Source organism: Mus caroli, unplaced genomic scaffold (assembly GCF_978045245.1).
Source record: "Mus caroli unplaced genomic scaffold, Mus_caroli_1 scaffold_20, whole genome shotgun sequence".
Lineage (NCBI taxonomy): Eukaryota > Metazoa > Chordata > Mammalia > Rodentia > Muridae > Mus > Mus caroli.
This window is the reverse complement of record NW_028227275.1, coordinates 17,328,426-17,347,176: the sequence shown is the minus strand read 5'-3', so window position 1 is coordinate 17,347,176 and position 18,751 is coordinate 17,328,426. Positions and strand designations below refer to the sequence as shown.

Below are 18,751 nucleotides of genomic sequence, written 5' to 3'. Positions count from 1 at the left end.
GGAAAGATGGCTCAGCAGGAAAGAGCACATATCTGTTACCAGAACTCAGTTCCCAGCACCTGGTTGCTCACAACTACCTGTAACTTTACCTATGGGGATCTGATGCCTTTGGATTCCATGAGCACTACTGTCATACACACACACACACACACACACACACAGAGAGAGAGAGAGAGAGAGAGAGAGAGTGATGTAATTTCCTTTCAACTTTTATGCAAAACCTTTAAGAGGTATTAACAGGCCAGGCATGGTGGTGCATGCTTTTAATCCAAGCACCTTAGAGACAGAGGCAGGAGGATTTCTGCTCACTTTTTCTTCTCAGTGTTGTGTAGGAAGAAGTTGGGGGTAGCAGTGTTAGTGAGTTTAGCTCTGAGAAAGACAAAACAATACTGTCCAGTCTTGGGACCCTCGGTATCCACACTCGGGAAGCATTCCACAGCCCACGGACAGGCAGTTTGGTGTGACTATGGGAACACTGGAGGGAAACAAGAGTGGGTCAAAGGCCGAAGCCCCTGCTCACTCTAACCTCCGCTACACCTCATCTACACCTTCTCTCTCTCTCTCTCTCCCTCTCCCTCTCTAAAAGATTTATTTATTAAATGTGAGTACACTGCTGCTGTCTTCAGCCACACTGGAAGAGGGCATCAGATACCATTACAGATGGTTGTGAGCCACCCTGTGGTGGCTGGGATTTGAACTCAGGACCTTCAGAAGAACAGTCAGTGCTCTTAACTGCTGAGCCATCTCTCCAGCCCCTACCTGATCTCTTAAAGCCAGTTGTATAGTGCTGTGAGATGGCTCAGGGGGTGAAGGCAGCTTGCTGACAAGCCTTAGTTCAAGTCCCAGGCCCCATTTGGTGGATATAGGGAGCTAAGTCCTGCAAGCTGTCCCTGATTCCTACATGCATGGTGTGTGCACACACAATGGCAGCTAAATATTTTCTTAAATCTGTGCATTTTGTTTCTATGATCTTTTGGGTGGGGGGTTGGTTGTTAGCATTTCCTCTAGGCTCTGCCCAGCAGTTACTTAGCAACAGCCAGGTACTAGTTCACATATAAAAGGTCTCTATCCCCTCCCCCACCTCCCCCAGCTTTTTCCTCTCTCCTCACATGTTCCCACCAGCCACATCCCTTCTTTCTCCTCTCTTTCTGTCCCCTTTCTTTCTCTGCCTCTACTCCCTTTCCAGACCTCCTTCCCATGTCCCTAATAAACTTAATTTTACACCAGACTTGTATAGCTGATAGCTGATATCTCGTGCGGGGGGCAGGAGGGGGGATGCCTCAGCATAGGTCCGCTAAGGTACCATCTCCCACTCATCATACCTCACCCCCTCCCACCACATCTTACCTCGTGGCACTGGGACGCTATCCAGTCTGAAAAGTGGGTGTCCTCCCACATCAAGTACGAAGAGGAGTCTCTTAGTCATAAAGCATTCAGATCAGGAGGGAAAGTGACACAAAGACCAAGAGATCCATTGAGGCTCTCTAGCACATGGGGTTGACAACTGTTTTAGAAGCAGGGTGGTCTCAGCGCAGCCTGTGAGGAAGCAGCCACTTCCAGGCTCACCAGCACACTCAAAAGTCCAGGCGCTTATGCTGATACAGTGCCTGGCATTTGGCCACCCCGAAGAGTGACAGTCCTCTGAGGAAGGACTGGCAGGGGTTGCTCTCCTTTCTTGACGTTTTATGAGACTCACCTTTAGTCTCCAAAGACTCTAGGCTAGGCAGATAACATGACCAGTGTTTTTTGTTGTGTTCTTGTTGTTTGGATGAGGAACTATGACTCGCAGAAGAAATGGTGGGGTTTTTTTTTTGGGGGGGGTTGTTTTTTTTTTTAACTTATGGGCACACAGAAAATAAAAAAACAGAGCTACAATTAAAACTCATTTCTGTCATGAAAGAGTTCAAAACCCATGCCATTCACTATGATGTCCTATAGTACCTGGCGGCAGTGGTGGCCATTCAGGCTGGCATCCTAGATAGATTTCCTCTCAGAGGATCTTCTTTCTTGTTGTGTCAACTCAGCCCAGCACTCCTACCCTAATGACTTCACATCAGCCTTCTCTGTCTCACGTTGTTGTTGTAGTAACACAATCCCTGGGGCCAGATAACCTATAAAGTAAAGAGGTTTGACCTAGGATTCCAGTGACTGGAGAGTCCCAACAACGTGGCCCCTGAATCCTGGCAAAGGCCTGATGTCTGTTCCTATCGTAGAGAAGTGGAAAGGAATAAGCAGATGTAGAAGGGGCTAGACCATAGGGTGGCTTTGCTTAGCAGTGGCTCACTCAAGGCTACTTACTCCAGGACACCAGCACGGAGTTATTTGGATGGCAAGGGCTCATGACCTAACTTTCTTGCATTAGGCCCTACCCCCTACGGTTTCCATTGCCCCAACGCCACCAGCTTCCAGTGCACGAACCTGCAGGGGAATACATTCGACTGTATACAAACCCATGCTTTCTTTCAGGATGCACGAGCCTGGGTATTCAGTTTAATCTCACTGCTTTGGACTCACTCAGTTAGGATGGGCCTTTTGGTTGGGGTGGAACCCCAATACTCTTAGTGTTTCTGCCTCAGGGTGGCAAGCAGAGGAGATCTAGAGAGGAGATGAAAGTCTCCAGGAAAGTGGCAAAGTCCCAAGGAGCTGCTGGCAACTGCTCTGAACTTGCATGTCTTTGCTACACCACCCCTCCAAGGTGGAGGCCACCTTCCCAGCTGGCTCCCTGTGACCTCCTGTCTGGCCAGTTCTTTGGCAGCAGCTATGACCAACAGCCAATCATGTTCTGCCCAGCCTTCGGTGGGCTCCCCAACCCTACCTCAGAATTCCGGGGTCACAGTAATTATGACAATGTATTGGCAGTATTCATGGGTCTTCCCTGTTACACGGCTGCACTGAGACCATGGGCCATGTTTCCTTCCTCTTTGTATTCTCTGCATTCTAGTGACCAGAGATGCAATAAAGATCCCTAGCACAAAAGAAGGGAAGTCTATAGCCCTGCCTGCAAGCACTCTGAGTCCCCATTTTGTAGACATCAGTTTGTCAAATGGCTTAGTACATGACAGTCACATAATCTAGAAATATGTGGCACACGTGAAAGGTGCAGGCATCATGTGTCACTGGACTGAGCTGTGCCCTCTCAAAGCTGCGTCACTTGAAGATGGGACCCAAGGAGTTCAACCTGGGAAACTGCAAAGAAAGCATTAACCTTTGAGCCTGAGGAGAGACAGCTCTTAGTGGGGGAAAGGATACATCTTTGATTCTTTTCCTTCTGGTCACAGAAACTCACCAAAGATCCCACATCCTCACAGATGCGGGTGTCTGTGAGGCTCTGTCCTGAGGCATGAGAGGGAATCTGCTCATCTGTAGGAAAAAAGCTGGGGCTCTTAGTGGAACAGCTGAGAAAACTCAGACTGATCCTTAACTGCCAGCACTGGGGACAGAGGACTTGGGACAGCAGCCTGATGATGCTGTATGCTCTAGGCACGAGACAGAAGAGGACACAGTGAATTCAGAAACATCTCATTTGCTCAAGGATGCCTTCAGAACCAGTGGTTTCAGCTGGGACTCTTGAGAGGTCCCGAACACTGTCCCACAGGACATGTTCCTAGTACATGCCAGGCTACGGGTGTGGGGGTGTGGGGGGGTGGCCGTGTCTCCTACATACCCAGAAAACATTTCGAAAGGTGTAAATTGTTGGCAGTGGTCACACGTGAGGGATGGGAAACTGGGCCCTGTGGGTCACATCCCCTCCTTACTAGAAACCACTGGCCCACTGTGGAAATGGTCCCAGGGAATTCTGGATGGCCTCAGCAGTCATTTTGACAGCCTCTTGCAGCACCACATGGTCACCAGCTCCATGCCAGACTCTGGAGACAGACAGACAACCAGCAGGAACCTGTCTCAGCCTGCAGTGACCCCAACCAGACTCCCAGAAAAAAGATGTCCTGAACCCTGCTGCAGGCATGCAAGTGGCACCAGTTTCTAGAAGGTTCGGACTCCTTTAATGCTGGCCTAAGGAAGGCTGGATCCCAGGGCAGACAGAGACACTGGGAACTGTTCTGTATGTGTCTGTGTCTAAATCTGTCCCAGATAATAAAAGAGAAGTGTCGCCAAGGGGTTTGAGAGCAGGGATGGCCTCGCTGTGTGTGGTCCTGAGTGCTGGCTTCATGCAGGGCCCCTATGCCGCTTCGTTGCTGGGTCTTTCTTTCTGGATGTCCGGGGCTGCTTTGCCCTGCCTCCCTGTCCTCGGCCGGGAGCTCTCTGCCCAGGGTACACTTGAGACGAGCTTCGCTTGAGTTGGAAGTCAACCTGCAAAGGCAAGGCAGAAGCTAAGCGTCTGTTCAGAGTTTCCCACATTGCCCCAGGTTCTAATGGTGCTGCAGACTTGGCTATTGTTCCCCAGAACAGTGGTACGGAGTTCATCACTGGTGACAAGAAGTGTGTGGCAGCTGGAGGGACTAAATATATGGTGTTGTGTTGGTTTTTTTTAACGTTTTAAAAACACAGTTATTGTATTATATAAGCACACTGTCTTCATGCATATCAGGAAAGACATCCGATCCCATTACAGATGGCTGTGAGCCACCATGTGGTTGCTGGGAATTAAACTCAGGACCTCAAAAGAGCAGCCATTGCTCTTAACCACTGAGCCATCTCTCCAGTCCCATGTATGTTTTAAAATAAATGTATTAGCATAAAATTCTATTTACATCTCCAATCGCACATCTACTTATACCCTGCTTAGGGCAAGAGTGCTGACTGAAAGTGTAAAGGAGACTTAATCTTTCCCCTCCTGCTGGCTCTGTGAGTCACCATACATGCCAATGAGCATCTCAACCTTCTGCCACACGGCATGGCAACAGAGGTGACAGAGACTGTCTGGTTCCATTTTTTCTTTTCTTTTTCTGAGACAGGGTCTCACTACATAGCTCTGGCTACTTTGAGGTTGCTTTGTAGATCAGGCTGGCCTTGGACTCACAGAGATCCACCTGCCTCGGTATCTAGAGTTTTAGGATTAAAGGTGTTGTGCCACCACATCCCCCTAGATTTCAGGAGCATCCGTGTGATCTTCCAAGGGCTGTGCACAACTGTCCTCTAGTCATGGAAGGCAAGTGGAAAGATGTTGTGAATTGGGCGTGGGACACTGGGTGTGGAGCCGTCATAAACAGCAAACGAGGAGGGAGTGACACCAAGTCCTAAGTACACTCCCCTGGGGCTTCCCTGGCAACCCCTCCCTGGAACCACAGAAGCTCTGGAGTTGAAAACACACCACTGAGTTTCCTGCCTCTTCCAGAAAAATCCAGAGCCAGATTTTCTGCTAGTTCTGTAAAGGGGAGGGGAGTCAGAGCCAGCTGTGGGAGACCACTTTCCACTTCCCAGTCAGTAACACCTAAGAGGAACCAAAGAGAAGAGATGAGCAAGAAGAGGGGCAAAGGGCAGAGGAGAGAGAAGGGCCTCAACCTCAGGAGGGAGGTGGGGACAGCAGAGAACGCTGGAAGACATTTTAATCCTCTTAACTGTAACAACAACAACATCAAAGGCCCTTTAGTGAACATCTTTTTTTTTCTTCCCTCAAGCAAGTAGCTAACTGCTCTAAAATTAAATAGAAGGGAAGTAGATGGTTGGTACTGCAATCAATAAACAGACTGGTAGCTGTTACTGTCTCCCAGAATACTACATCCAAATGACAGATTGTGCCTCTGGGTGGCACAATGAGTGGTTATGCTGGTTTATTTAAAGGACATGTGTGTGTATGTGGGGGGGGGGTTGAGCTACTTCAAAATAGGCATAACTCAGTAAGCTGTGGAGCTGTCTGCATTTGGCAGCGAATGGACTTGCCTACAGTACACTAGTTATGTATGTGGTGGCTGCTGAGCACTTGATTTTAGGGTGGGATAGGGAAGAAAGAGGATTGGCTGGCTGGGAAATAGGGTTCTGCGTAATGGAGGGCTCGGTCATACAAGTGTGAAGACCTGAGTCTGAAAACCCGAAACGCCTTAAAGCAATGCACCACAGGGTGTTTCTGGAATCCCAGTGACCCTCTGTGGAGACTGGAGGCAGAGGTGGAGAATCCCTGGCAGTGCCCAGGCCAGGTGGCCTAGAGCACACACAGGGTACAGAAGCAGACAACAAGGTGACACTGCCTCAAACTAGGTGACAGGCAAAGACTGACACCTGAAAATGCCCTTGGACCTCCATCATGGCATGCCCATGCCCCATTCTCCCACAACTCACGTTCACACATCTCAACACACACAGAGAGAGAGAGACAGACAGACAGAGAGGCAGAAGACAGAGAGAGAGAGAGAGAGACAGACAGACAGACAGACAGACAGAGAGAGGTAGGAGTGGGTGAGGCATCAGTGATCTCTAAGCTTCCAAGAAATTTTTTTTTTTTTTTTTTGGTTTTTCGAGACAGGGTTTCTCTGTGTAGCCCTGGCTGTCCTAGAACTCACTCTGTAGACCAGGCTGGCCTCGAACTCAGAAATCCACCTGCCTCTGCCTCCCGAGTGCTGGGATTAAAGGCGTGCGCCACCACGCCTGGCTCCCAAGAATTTTTTTTTTTTTTTTGGTTTTTCGAGACAGGGTTTCTCTGTGTAGCCCTGGCTGTCCTGGAACTCACTTTGTAGACCAGGCTGGCCTCGAACTCAGAAATCCGCCTGCCTCTGCCTCCCGAGTGCTGGGATTAAAGGCATGCGCCACCACGCCCGGCAAGAAATTTTTAAAAGACCGGAAGCTCTCTGTGCCGTTGGCTTTACAGGGTTCTGTGTACCGGCCAAGAGCACGGTGAGCATCCCTGCCACACATTAGGTGGTGAGTCCCACTCCCACCATCCACTCATCTGTGATACCTACAGGTGGTTGTGAAGGTTAAAATGAGTAATTCTGGAAAGCTCTCCTGCAGTATCCGATGCCCGGCAGCTACTCAAAGTGTGCTGAGATCTGCACGCCAAAAGACACCCTGTTTGAGCCCCTGTGGGGCTGATATCCATGTCCCGCTACACTCTGAGGTTTAACCTAATATGATCTAAAGTGGAAAGTTCCGGGCTGTAAATCAATGGTTCTCTGCTCTTTATCCTATCTATAAAGAAGAGTTGTGGAGAATTGAGGACTGGAGGTGGCTGGCTGGTCCTTGGTGCCAGCCATGGAAAGTGAGCCTGAGACAACAGGGCACAGTGGGTGTGCAGAGCGCCACCTAGTGGTAGTTCCTGTCTATGGCTTTGAATAACACAACCAGTGCTGTCTGGGGACTCTCCAAGGCTTACTAACTGGCCTGTGACACACCTCTATGGACCTGTGCTTTGTCTTTGCAATCCTTTAGGAGGAAGTGTGTACTGGCAGGCTTTGTGTGTCAACTTGACACACGTTAGAGTCATCAGAGAGGAAGGAGCCTCAGTTGAGGAAATGCCTCCATGAGATCCAGCTGTAAGGCATTTTCTCCATTAGTGATCAAGGGGGTGGACCTAGCCCATGGCACGTGGTGCCATCCCTGGGCTGGTGGTCCTGGGTTCTGTAAGAAAGCAGGCTGAGCAGGCCAGTAAGCAGCACCCCTTCATGGCCTCTGCATCTGCTCCTGCCTCCAGGATCCTGCCCTGTTGTGCTCTTGTCCTGACTTCCTTCAGTTCTGAACCTATTTCTCCCCCAACTTTCTTTATGATCATGGTGTTTCATCACAGCAATAGAAACCCTGACTAAAGACAAAGTGTTAGCACCAATTTACAGAGGGAAGAAGCAGGATTAGAAAGACATATAGTGTCACAGAGATGGACATGTCAAGAGGGAACAACCCAGTAACGGGCCATTTAAGACGAAGCTCGACAGTCAGGTTAAGGCTTACTTACCACTGTTGGTCCTGCAGGCCCCACCGTCACAGTCACTGTTTTGGGGTCGTACCCTGGTGCCTTCGCAGTGACAGAGTAAGTACCCGGGAGTAGCAGCCGGAAATAATCTCCGTATTCACCTAAACACCAGAAAGACGGAACTCAGTCAGCTGACTAACATCAGAAGGCTGTAACTCGGTCAGCTGACTTCAAGCACACGTCAGACAGAAACTGTCCGCAAAAGTCTGAGCTGACCACAAGCCTGGTGTTTGCTCGCAGTGTGACAGCTCAGGAGGAGTCACTCCTGGGAAGGCTTCACTGTGCTGTGCCTCACACTACACTCCGCTCTAGATCCCGAGTCTAGCACAGACTCACGTCCCGTAAAAAGTCACTAGGAAAGAGAAAAGGTGGAGGGAGGTGTCTGTTAATATTTTGCCTGATAAGGAAACAGTGAGCCCTCTGACATTCGAAAAGCCATTTTTCTTCTAAGAAAAGAATGTTTGAAGGAATAAAGATGAGTGCCCTAGTCTCAAGTTGTATTGAGGCAGATTTTGTTCGAGAGAAGCAGAAATTACTCTGATATACAGCTTTCGATGGAAGAAAACGAACAATTCTATAGATGAAGGAGAGTACTCAGAAGCTGACTCAAGACCCTGGGAAAGCTACCTGGCTGAGCAGTGTACAGTCTATACTAACAGCCCCCGGCATCCGGGTTGGACACCCACCATCCAAGTGTGTTATACATGAAGAGTCAGACCACATGATCACTAACCGTCTGGCTTGAAAATCTTACTTTTCTCACCCCACCCCCATCTTCCCTCTTTTGAGACAACAGGGTCTTGTGTGACCCAAGCTAGTGTCAAAGTCATTATGCAGGCTGGCCCCTCAAGTTCACGACCTTCCTACCTCAGCCTTCTGAGGGATTACAGGGTGGGCTATCATGCCAGCCAGAGAGTATTTTAATATATTTTTTTTAAGACAGGGTCTTTTATAGCCCCAAACTAGTTATTTTGCCTGAAGATGGCCTCAAATGTACCACTATTGGTATTGGTTAACCTCCCCAGTTTGGGGGATTATACTGATTACAAGTCTAATTTCTCTGGTGTTGGGACTGAGCCCGGGGCTCCCTAGGCACACCAGGCAAGCCCACTCTCAACAGTCACATTTCCAGCCCTTGTTGATTATAATTTCTTCCACCACCTTCAGAACAAAATTAAAGAGAAAATAAAACATGAAAAGAAGCCTATTATTTTAGGGCAGGGTTGTAGAATTTTGGCCAGTAAGCCTTAATCCCTCAAGAATCAATTGTGAGGGTGTCTGGAGAGATGGCTCAGCAATTAAGAGCACTGGCTGCCCTTGCAGAGGACCTGGGTTTGGTTTCCAGTGCTCACATGGTGGTTCACAACTGTAACTCCAGTTCTAGGGGTTCAGATGCCCCCTTCTGGCCTCCTTGGGTACTGCATGGGCACGGTGCAATTACATACATGCAGGTGAGCTACCCCATACACACAAGACCAAAATATAAATAAAATCTTTAAAAATAGGCACGTAAAAGCTGAGCGTGTTGGACCCATCAGGAGAATCAGGAGTTCAAGGACAGCCTCAGTCAGACCCTGCCTCAGAAAACAAACGAACAACAAAAGGCAGTCTGGTTGGCTCAGTGGATAAAGGCACTTACTTGCCACGAAAACTGAGGCTCTGAGCAGGATTCCTGGAATTCACACTCACTGTGGCACAGGTGTGCCCATCAGATCCAGGCCCCAAATAAATACGTTAATGAAGAAGTAATGAATACTAGAAATAAATAGGATTTGTTTATTTATTTCTAAGGAATAATAAGGAATGATACTGGCAACCAGGTGTGACAGTGCGTACCTTTGATGCCAATACTTCACTTCTGAGACTAAGGCTAGGATCTCTGTGAGGTCCAGGCCAGCCAGGACTACATGAAACAAAACAAAGAATGACAGAAGTCTTGAATGCTAGTCGTGAGGACATTTTTTCCCCCTGATATTACTAAATGTCTGAAATTTCTCTCTCACCTCCTTCCTTTCTTGTTCTTTCTTACTTTTTTTGGTTGATAGGATCTCATGTGTTCCCGTCGGGTCTCAACCTTACCATGTAGCCACTTGCCAGTCTTAGGAGTTTCAAGTTATGACCTTGAGGCTCTGGAATGCTAGGGTGATAGGTGTAAGCCACCACCCCTAGCTGATTCAGTGCTAGAATGGAGCTCAGAGCTTCCTGCACGTTAGGCAAGTGCTTACCAAGCTACACCCCCAGCCCTGTAATTTACTTTAAAATACTTTAACAATGCAGGGTGTAATTATGTACATATTGGGCAGTTTAGGTTATATCCAGAAACTGTTATTGTCTTAATTGGGGGCTCTCGATCAGGGGCAATTAGCAATTTCGTGACAAAAGCTCCATTTCTGGATGCTTCCTGAAAGAGGGCTTTGGCTGTCTCCACCTGTAACCAACACCAGGTGCTTCGCTAAGCAGCACAGCCTATGTCACTATCGTCTAATCCTTGTAATGGATCCTGAAAAAACGGAACCTAACTGTGGTATCCATTCTTAGTGGCTCTGACATTTCAGAGACCTTCCCCACCCTTGCTCAAATGAGGAAGAACCAAGACCAGCAGTCAGTGTTCTAAGAGATGGTGCTGAAGTTTGATCCCTCCACACTCCTGTGTGCAGCCTCAGGGCTGGAAGATTCCCCATTCTGCCAGACTGAGGTGACAGAATTCTTTTGGAACACTGCCTTTCCCAAGCCTGTCTCTGAAGGGCTCTGGGACCACCTCTAAGGACATGAAGAAGAGATTTCTTCCAGCCTGAACAGACAGCATGAGTTGTTAGATGGCTGCTTGGTAGCGAACAAGGTTGTTTTGGGAGGCGTGTAGCCACTGGCATCCACAAAAAATCAACACAGAGAAACTCCTAAGACTGGCAGGTGGTCAATTCGGCTGGGGCAGTCAGGAAGGAGACAGGCCAGGCTGGGACAGTCAGCAAGGAGACAGGCCAGGCATGCCTGTGAGGTGTCCTGACCGTGTTAGCTGAGGTGAGAGTGCCTACACATTGTTGGGTGACCACCCCCAGCTGGCATCCTGGTCTATGTAAGTGGAGAAAAGGCTCTGGGTCATAGCTCTGTCTCCTGACTATGATGTGAGTTCGCTAGAAGCTTCAAGCTCCTGCCACCCTGACCCCCAACTATGGACTAGACCCTGGAGCTAGGAGCCACATCTGGCCGTTTTTCCCCTAAGTTGCTTTTTTTTCCAGAGTACTTTATCATAGCAACAGCAGAAGAAACCCAGCCAGTGCCTGTCTGGCATGTTCTAGGTAGCTCCAAGATTACCTACCCTCCACTGCTAGCCTTGCCTCAGATCCAGCCTATAGGAGGAATCTATTAGCTTTGCCTGAATGGACACGCGGGAAATGCCTGAGCGGAGGGGAGAAAAACATGAGAGTCATAGTCCTTCTTGGCTGTTCCACTCCATTGTTATTAATGGTGTCTAGCCCAGAAGTCCTCCCAACCAGGCTGCCTCCACAGCCATCAGGGGCTCTGACCAGGGGCTCCATTCACTTCAAGGCTACTCGCTCCCTGCTCTCAGAGCCTGCTCCCTCTAGCCGGTGAAGAATCTCCTTATCCGAATCTTAGCTGCTTGATGCAGCGCGTCTTTTCTGCTCCCATACCCGGCACGCACCCTCCTCTCAGTGTCCTTGATGGCTGGTCTTTCTGGCTTACCAACTGGTCCCCTCCTACCTGAAGTGACATCGTGGTTGATGCCGGTGACGGAAATGACAGCCCCTGTGAGGTTGTTAGCGTTCTCATCCAACACCATTCCCTTGATGCCCTGGTGGACCTGCGGGAAAGAGTGGCCACCGAGAGTCAGAATCACACAGTGGGTGGACAGTGGGAAAGGCTTTGGCCTTTCTTTTTTCTCATGGGTCCTCTCAGTCCATGTTCATTAACACCATGACGGCACCCTGTAAACTAGCTCTTCACTGCTCCTCCAATCCCATAATCCCTCCTTAGTAGGCAGAGTGATCCTGTCACTCAGTCACAGTACACTGCCTTTCTTCTCAAAGCTCCTGTGTGGGCGCGCTTGTGAGGCCACAGTCCCCATTAGTAGCCCAGCCTCAAGTGTATGTGTGTTGAGTATTTTGCCTTCACATGTGTCTTTGTACCCTGTGCCTACCTGTTGCTGGGAGAGGCCAGCAGAGGGTCGCAGAGCTCCTGGGACTAATGTCACCAATGTTTGTGAGCCACCATGAGGATGCTGGAAACAAACTCAAGTCTGCTGAGATGAGCCAGTGCTCTCAATCAATCGCCAAGCCATCTCTCCAGCTCCTGCTGGTCTAACCTTGAATTTTGTTACAATTAAGAAACTTTAGGGGAGGGCTGGTGAGATGGATTAGCGAGTAAGAGCACTGACTGCTCTTCCAAAGGTCCTGAGTTCAAATCCCAGCAACCACGTGGTGGCTCACAACCATCTGTAGTGAGATCTGATGCCCTCTTCTGGAGTGTCTGAAGACAGCTACAGTGTACTTACATATAGTAATAAATAAAATCTTAAAAAAAAGAAAAGAAAAGAAAAGAAACTTAGAAGCTTTAGGGGCTGGAGAGCTAGCTCAGCAGTTAAGAGCACTGACTGCTCTGCCAGAGGTCCTGAGTTCAATTCCCAGCAACCACATAGAGGCTCACAACCATCTATAAGAAATCTGATGCCCTCTTCTGGTGTGTATGATGACAGAGACAGTATATTCACATTCATTAAATAAATAAATAAATAAATAAATAAAATCAATCTTTAAAAAAAAAAGAAAGAAAGAGAGAGAGAGAGAGAAAGAGAGAGAGAGACCTTAGATTGTGGTCTATTGAGATGGCTCAGTGGTTAAAGGCATTTGCTGCTAAGCCTGACTGAGTTTGAACTTGGTACCCAAATGCTGGAAGAAGAGAACAGACTCCCTTCCACAACTTGCTTTCTGATGTCCACACAAACATCATGGCATGAATACACACACACACACACACGAGAGAGACAGAGAGAGAGAGAGAGAGAGAGAGAGAGAGAGAGAGAGAGAGAGAGGAGAAAAAGATAATTTGAAATAAATTGTGGTAAAACATTCACTCTGTGAATTGTACAGCCCAGTTTATCACACACGTTTGTAATATGTGCCTAGCACAACAACTCACTTTTAGAACTCTCTTCATCTGCTGACACTGAAACTGCTCTCCTTAAGTTGAAAGTCTCCATCCCTCCCATTCTCTACCCAACCTCCTGCTCTTCCAGCCCCAGACACCATTCTGCATTCTGTCTGTGCGACTGTATGAACTCTATCTAAACAGAGTCACGGCTTATTGCCATACGACTGGCGTATTGCTTATTGCATAATATCCTCCAGATCCAGTCATGCTAAGGTGTGTATCAGAGCTTACCTGGTTTTGAAGGCCCTTTCTCTCTCTCTCTCTCTCTCTCTCTCTCTCTCTGCCTGTCTTCACTTCTTTGAGATTTAACCATGCTGAATAATATAACAATTTTATTCTAATTGTGGTTGCTTTTGTGGGTCTGGAAACACAATTTTGGGCCTCTCATGTGCTAAGCAAGAGCTTTACCACTGAGCTAAACTTCAGCCCGATTTCTAATTTTCCGGAAGCTCTGTCACACTGCTTGGCTTCGAAGCAACATCACTTTCTGCTCACAGTGCCTAAAAGAGTCCAGTTTCTCCCCCTCCTCCAAAGCCTTGTCATCTGTTTCTGACAGCAGCTGTTGCGGTGCTTTTGAGGCAGCAGCTTGCTGTGGTTGCTGCTGCCGGGCACCTTTCAGGTGTGGACTTGGCTTGTTTTAGTTGGACCTATTCTGGAGGGCCCACCCCTGTTCTAGATAACCTGGCTTGCCTGAGCCCCTCCAATCCTTAGGCTCCTCAGACTCTATTTGAGAGTGGCTTTCTCCGGGAGACTTTCTTCACAGCACTTCTCTTTTTAATGAGTCACAGAATTTACTTCCGTATTTTGTTTAATGTCTGTCCCAGTTAGAACATCAGTTCCATAGAGACAAGGATATAGGCTTGTTTACCCAGAGTCCCCAGCTTACAGTAAAGTTTTGGACAGACAGCTATGCTCCAGGACATTGAAAGAAAACCAGCCGCAGGAGTAGAGGGCTGGTTGAGTGGAGTCAGCTCTGGGGACAGCCTGAGCCTGTGGCAACCCCAGCTGCCATTGGAAGACCTCTCTTGCAACCAGAAGAGTCAAACAGCAGGATCTTACCTGTTCCAAGAACTGGATTAAGGCTTCCCGGTTACCCAGCCACTCCCTCTGCAGCTCCTCTTGCCGGGGAAACTTGTCACAACTCAGCTCGATCGTGATCTCAAAGCAGTTAGTGTGGAGATAATTGAAGTCCTGCATTCCTAGGGAAAGAGACAGCGGTGGATCTTTGTGTCGAGGGACCCACCATTGCCACCTTTCTCGTTAGTCACAATTTCTCCACCACATCTTTATCAGCTTCTCTTCTACCTCTTGACATCGACTAACTTACTCTCCATAGAGCTGTTCCTGAGTCTCAGGCTGAAGGTTAGCCTGGTCTACATAGCAAGTTCCAGGCCTGCCTGGGCTACATAGCGAGGCTTTGTCTCAAAATAGACACAGAGTCCAGCAACCATAACTAAACAACTGGTTACCTACCAGGTACTAAAGCCCCTAGAAGGTGAGCCATATAGCTTAACACAGATCACTGGGCCTTAACTCAGGGTTTAACTCAGGAGGCGCAGGGCACAGGGCGAGGGCCCCGAGTTTCTGTGTCGGACAGCTTCCCAGGATACTGTGGTCAGAGACCTCATTGCTGAGACAACCACTAGGATTGACCTAATGAACTATTGTTAATCTTGGGATTGTGTTGGTTTGGTTTATGGTGGAGATTCTCTGAGGAGGCACGGGCCATGCTTTCTGAGAGGATAGGGAGGGTGGGGAGGGAGAGAGGGAGAGAAAGAGAGAGAGAGAGAGAGAGAGAGAATGATTTGAAAAAGCGTAGTGGCACACGCCTTTAATCCCAGCACTCGGGAGGCAGAGGCAGGCGGATTTCTGAGTTCGAGGCCAGCCTGGTCTACAAAGTGAGTTTCAGGACAGCCAGGGCTATACAAAGAAACCCTGTCTGGGAAAAAAAAAAGAAAGAAAGAAAAAGCAATTATCTGGGGCTGGAGAGACGGCTCAGTGGTTAAGAGCACTGACTGCTCTGCCAGAGGTCCTGAATTCAATTCCCAGCAACCACATGGTGGCTCACAACCATCTGTAATGGGATCCCATGCCTTCTTCTAGTGTGTGTCTGAGGACAGCTGCAGTGTACTCATATAAATAAAAAATCAAGAAATCAAGAAAGAAAGAAAGAAAGGAAGAAAGGAAGAAAGGAAGAAAGGAAGAAAGGAAGAAAGGAAGAAAGAAGAAAAGAAAAGAAAAGAAAAGAAAAGAAAAGAAAAGAAAAGAAAAGAAAAGAAAAGAAAAAGCGTCTCTGATGCTTCCAATCTGGGGGGTGAGGAGGTTGGCTTCCTAGCACAAAGTTAGAGAAAGAAGAATCTACCAGAATCTCCTTGTGTGTTCAAGTAGGTTTGGTGCACAAGCCTAACTTCTGAGTACACATGACTCCCCGGCTTCTCGCCTCTCCACTCTCCCCAGGACCACACATCAACTCAGCCCTCATCGATACGGGTGGCTCTGATGCAAGAGTGTGAAAAAGGACAGACAAGAACAGCGCCTGAAAGAGCCGGGTTCCCTGCTCTAGTCCCTTCCGATGCTTACAGCAGGAGGTTCACAGCAGACGTGTGTCCTGAGCAAGACCCAGTGTGTGTGTGTGTGTGTGTGTGTGTGTGTGTGTGTGTGTGTGGTGTAGTCAGGGTACGGAGCCAGTCGGGACCTGCCCCTCTGCTCACCTGCAGTTGCCTGAAGCCCACCTCTGTGCTACTTTAGAAGACAGCATTTAGAAGCCAGATGTATCTAACTGCTTTACTTAAAGTATCAAAATTGAGGCCAGTGTGCTATCAGGCTTAGTTAGAGACAGGGAAACCAGAACATAGAGAGGCCATGCAATTAGCCTGAAGCCACACAGCTAGTACCCCAGTAAGATGAATCCCAAACCAACTTAATCTCAGAGACCACACCCTTCACTGGGCCTCATTATTTTTCTCCTATGCTCCAGCAGATTAGGGCATAAAACGCTAGTTTTATAAAACCACATACTATGCCCTCCCTGGTCTTTCGGGATGATGAACAGGATATTAAAAAGACAGCGTGGGGGCTGGTGAGATGGCTCAGTGGGTAAGAGCACCCGACTGCTCTTCCGAAGGTCCAGAGTTCAAATCCCAGCAACCACATGGTGGCTCACAACCATCCGTAACGAGATCTGGCGCCCTCTTCTGGAGTGTCTGAAGACAGCTACAGTGTACTTACATATAATAAATAAATAAATCTTTAAAAAAAAAAAAAAAAAAAAGACAGCGTGGAAGCTCTCTATTTCTCTAATCCCCACCCCAAGTGCAAAATTCTAGATATTCCCCATCGTGCCCCTGAGAAGCAGTCTCCCCCTCAGCCGGGCCATCCCCAGGACTGCTCACCCTTGCTGAGAGAATACCAGGACGCCCCGTTGGTGATGCCATCTGGAAAGTAGTCCCCACAGTTCCAACCTTGGTGCATCCATCCGTGGGCGTAGGAGTAGACCTTGGCCAGCTAGAGGAAAAGCAGAAAACGCCTGAGAGCAGTCCTGGCCCCCAGCAGGGGCTCAGGGGCCCAACCAGGGGAAACATAAGAGGCCACAATGGCACACACAGCACATTCTATGCTTCAATGCAAGGAAGTGTCAGAGATGGAGGAGGAGGAGGAGGAGAGGAGGTGACCTCGTCGTTGGTGGTATAGGTGGTGGTGGTGGTAGTAATGGTGTGTGTGTGTGTGTGTGTGTGTGTGTGTGTGTGTGTGCGTGCGTGTGTACATGAGTGCACATCCATGTCAGTGAGCATGATTCAGACTACAGGGGGACGTTCTGGATCATTCTTGAACTTCCCTCCCTCCCTCCCTCCCCCCTCCCTCCCTCCCTTCCTCTCTCCCTCTCTCCCTTGGCTATTTTGAGACAGGGTCTCAGTCTGTAGTCCAGGCTAGTTTTGAACTCAATCCTCCTGCCTCAGCTTTCCAGATGCTAAAGTTGTTCCTGGGAGCCCTGTATTCTGGTGTTTCCACTTTCTCGGGATAAATCTGTCATGGAGGGATGACAGCAGACTGTCACTCGGCGGGTCTCGTTCAGTTGGGCCATTTCCTAGCTGAGTTTAATAAACAAAATCAAAGATTGCATAAAGTCCAAAACGTGTGTGTTCTGGCAGACGGAAGGTGTGTGTTGGAAAGAGAGGCACATGCTTAGACTCTATAACTATAGCCCCTATTACTTTTTAATAATTTTTAAAGTTTTGTGTTTTTGTTTGTTTGTTTTGAGACATCTTGCCCTGGCTATCCGGAACTCACTCTGCAGACTGGGCTGGCCTTGAACTCACAGAGAACCACCTGCCTCTGCCTCCCAAGTGCTGAGATTAAAAGTGTGCATCACCACCACCTAGCTTTATATTCATCTTTTAAAATAGGATTTATATGTCTGTTTCTGTGTGTCTGTTGTGTGGGTATGTATATGTGGGTGCAGCTGTCAGATCCCCTGGAGCTGTCATTGTAGATGGTTTTGCACTGACAAACATGAGTGCTGGGGACAGAACTGGGGTCCTCAGCAAGAGCAGCAAGAACTCTTAGCTGCTGAGCCATCTCTCCAGCCCCTGCTCCACTGCTTGGTATTATTATCTAGATCTTAATTTGCCTGGTCTATTTCTCATTAAAATAGACATGCCATCATAAAACTGCAAATTAGATTCAAATTTCACATTCCCCTGCTCTGACTCACGGACAGCGTGATTAGCTTCCAGAGCTATCCTCATGTGTCACCAGCTTTAGAGTTCTCGTCCTCACAGCAATTATAATATGTTTTGATGTAATCATTCCTGGCTTTATGGCTCATCACCAGAAATAAAATGTAACTTGCTAGACAGCCCCTCCCAAGCAGACCCAGCCTTCTGTAACTGTCTGCGGACTTGTTGCTATGGGGTCCTGTGTGTCTCTGACATGAATTTCATCTCTGAGCCATGCCTCCCACCCCCGCTGGGGGGAGCCATTCTACCTACCGTCTGGAAGAGCTCGTCATCGGGTGTCGGGGAATTGGAGGTGCGATGGGGACCTCGAAACCTATGCTCAAGTGACTTGTCATATGGGTAATTGGCTACCACAGCCCCGCCATGCATATTGGCCGAGAGAACGAAGTTCAAGGAGCGAATCCACTGGATCACTGCCCGGGTCTCTGGTTCCACCTGTGAAGAGACAATGAAGAGAGGGTGGCAGCCAAGGTGTGGCTGAGCTGTCACATGGCCCCTTGGAGAATCCTGTCAGGAAGGGGCCTGTGGGGCCAGGGTATGCCAATAAAACAGTCTCCCAGACATGAGACCTGAACCAACTCTGACCTCTGTGATGATGATTTCAAAATTAAGTATATGGAACCCCCTTCCAAAGTGAAATACGTGGATTACAATGTACAGAACAGATATGAGACGCTTCAGTACCATCCGACAATAGTGGGCACTTCCAGCAGGTCTACCCACACCCGTAGATGCTATAACACCAAGAGCTCTCATGAGTGGAATTGTAGACTTTAAAGTTTGGGGTCAGGTCATGGTAGGCATATAGATTGTAATTAATGTAATGTTCTAGGGTACAGCATTGAAGGCGGGGTCCGTGTGGGAACAGGAAGTATGCAGGAACTCTTTCTATTTCAATTTTGGTGAGAAGGAGGGGGAGGGCAGAGGGGGGAGCCATAGGGGAAGGAGAGAGGGAGGGAGGAGACACACACACACAGAGACAGACAGACAA

General features: G+C 48.5%; 1 protein-coding gene across 2 annotated transcripts in view; it reads right to left on the bottom strand.

Annotated features, from left to right (window-relative positions):
• Window positions 1-3,978: 3,978 nt before the first annotated feature.
• The window catches only part of Cpn1 (carboxypeptidase N subunit 1), a 31,045-nt gene continuing 16,272 nt past the window's right edge, over window positions 3,979-18,751 (bottom strand). For both annotated transcript variants that reach the window (XM_085834228.1, XM_021151720.3), the window contains exons 4-9: window positions 18,013-18,195; window positions 16,417-16,528; window positions 14,084-14,223; window positions 11,579-11,678; window positions 7,841-7,959; window positions 3,979-4,308 (exon numbers count right to left, since the gene is read on the bottom strand). In XM_085834228.1, coding sequence (XP_085690354.1) covers window positions 4,165-4,308; window positions 7,841-7,959; window positions 11,579-11,678; window positions 14,084-14,223; window positions 16,417-16,528; window positions 18,013-18,195 — 798 coding nt within the window. In that variant the 3' untranslated portion in view covers window positions 3,979-4,164. The remainder of the gene's footprint in view (window positions 4,309-7,840; window positions 7,960-11,578; window positions 11,679-14,083; window positions 14,224-16,416; window positions 16,529-18,012; window positions 18,196-18,751) is intronic.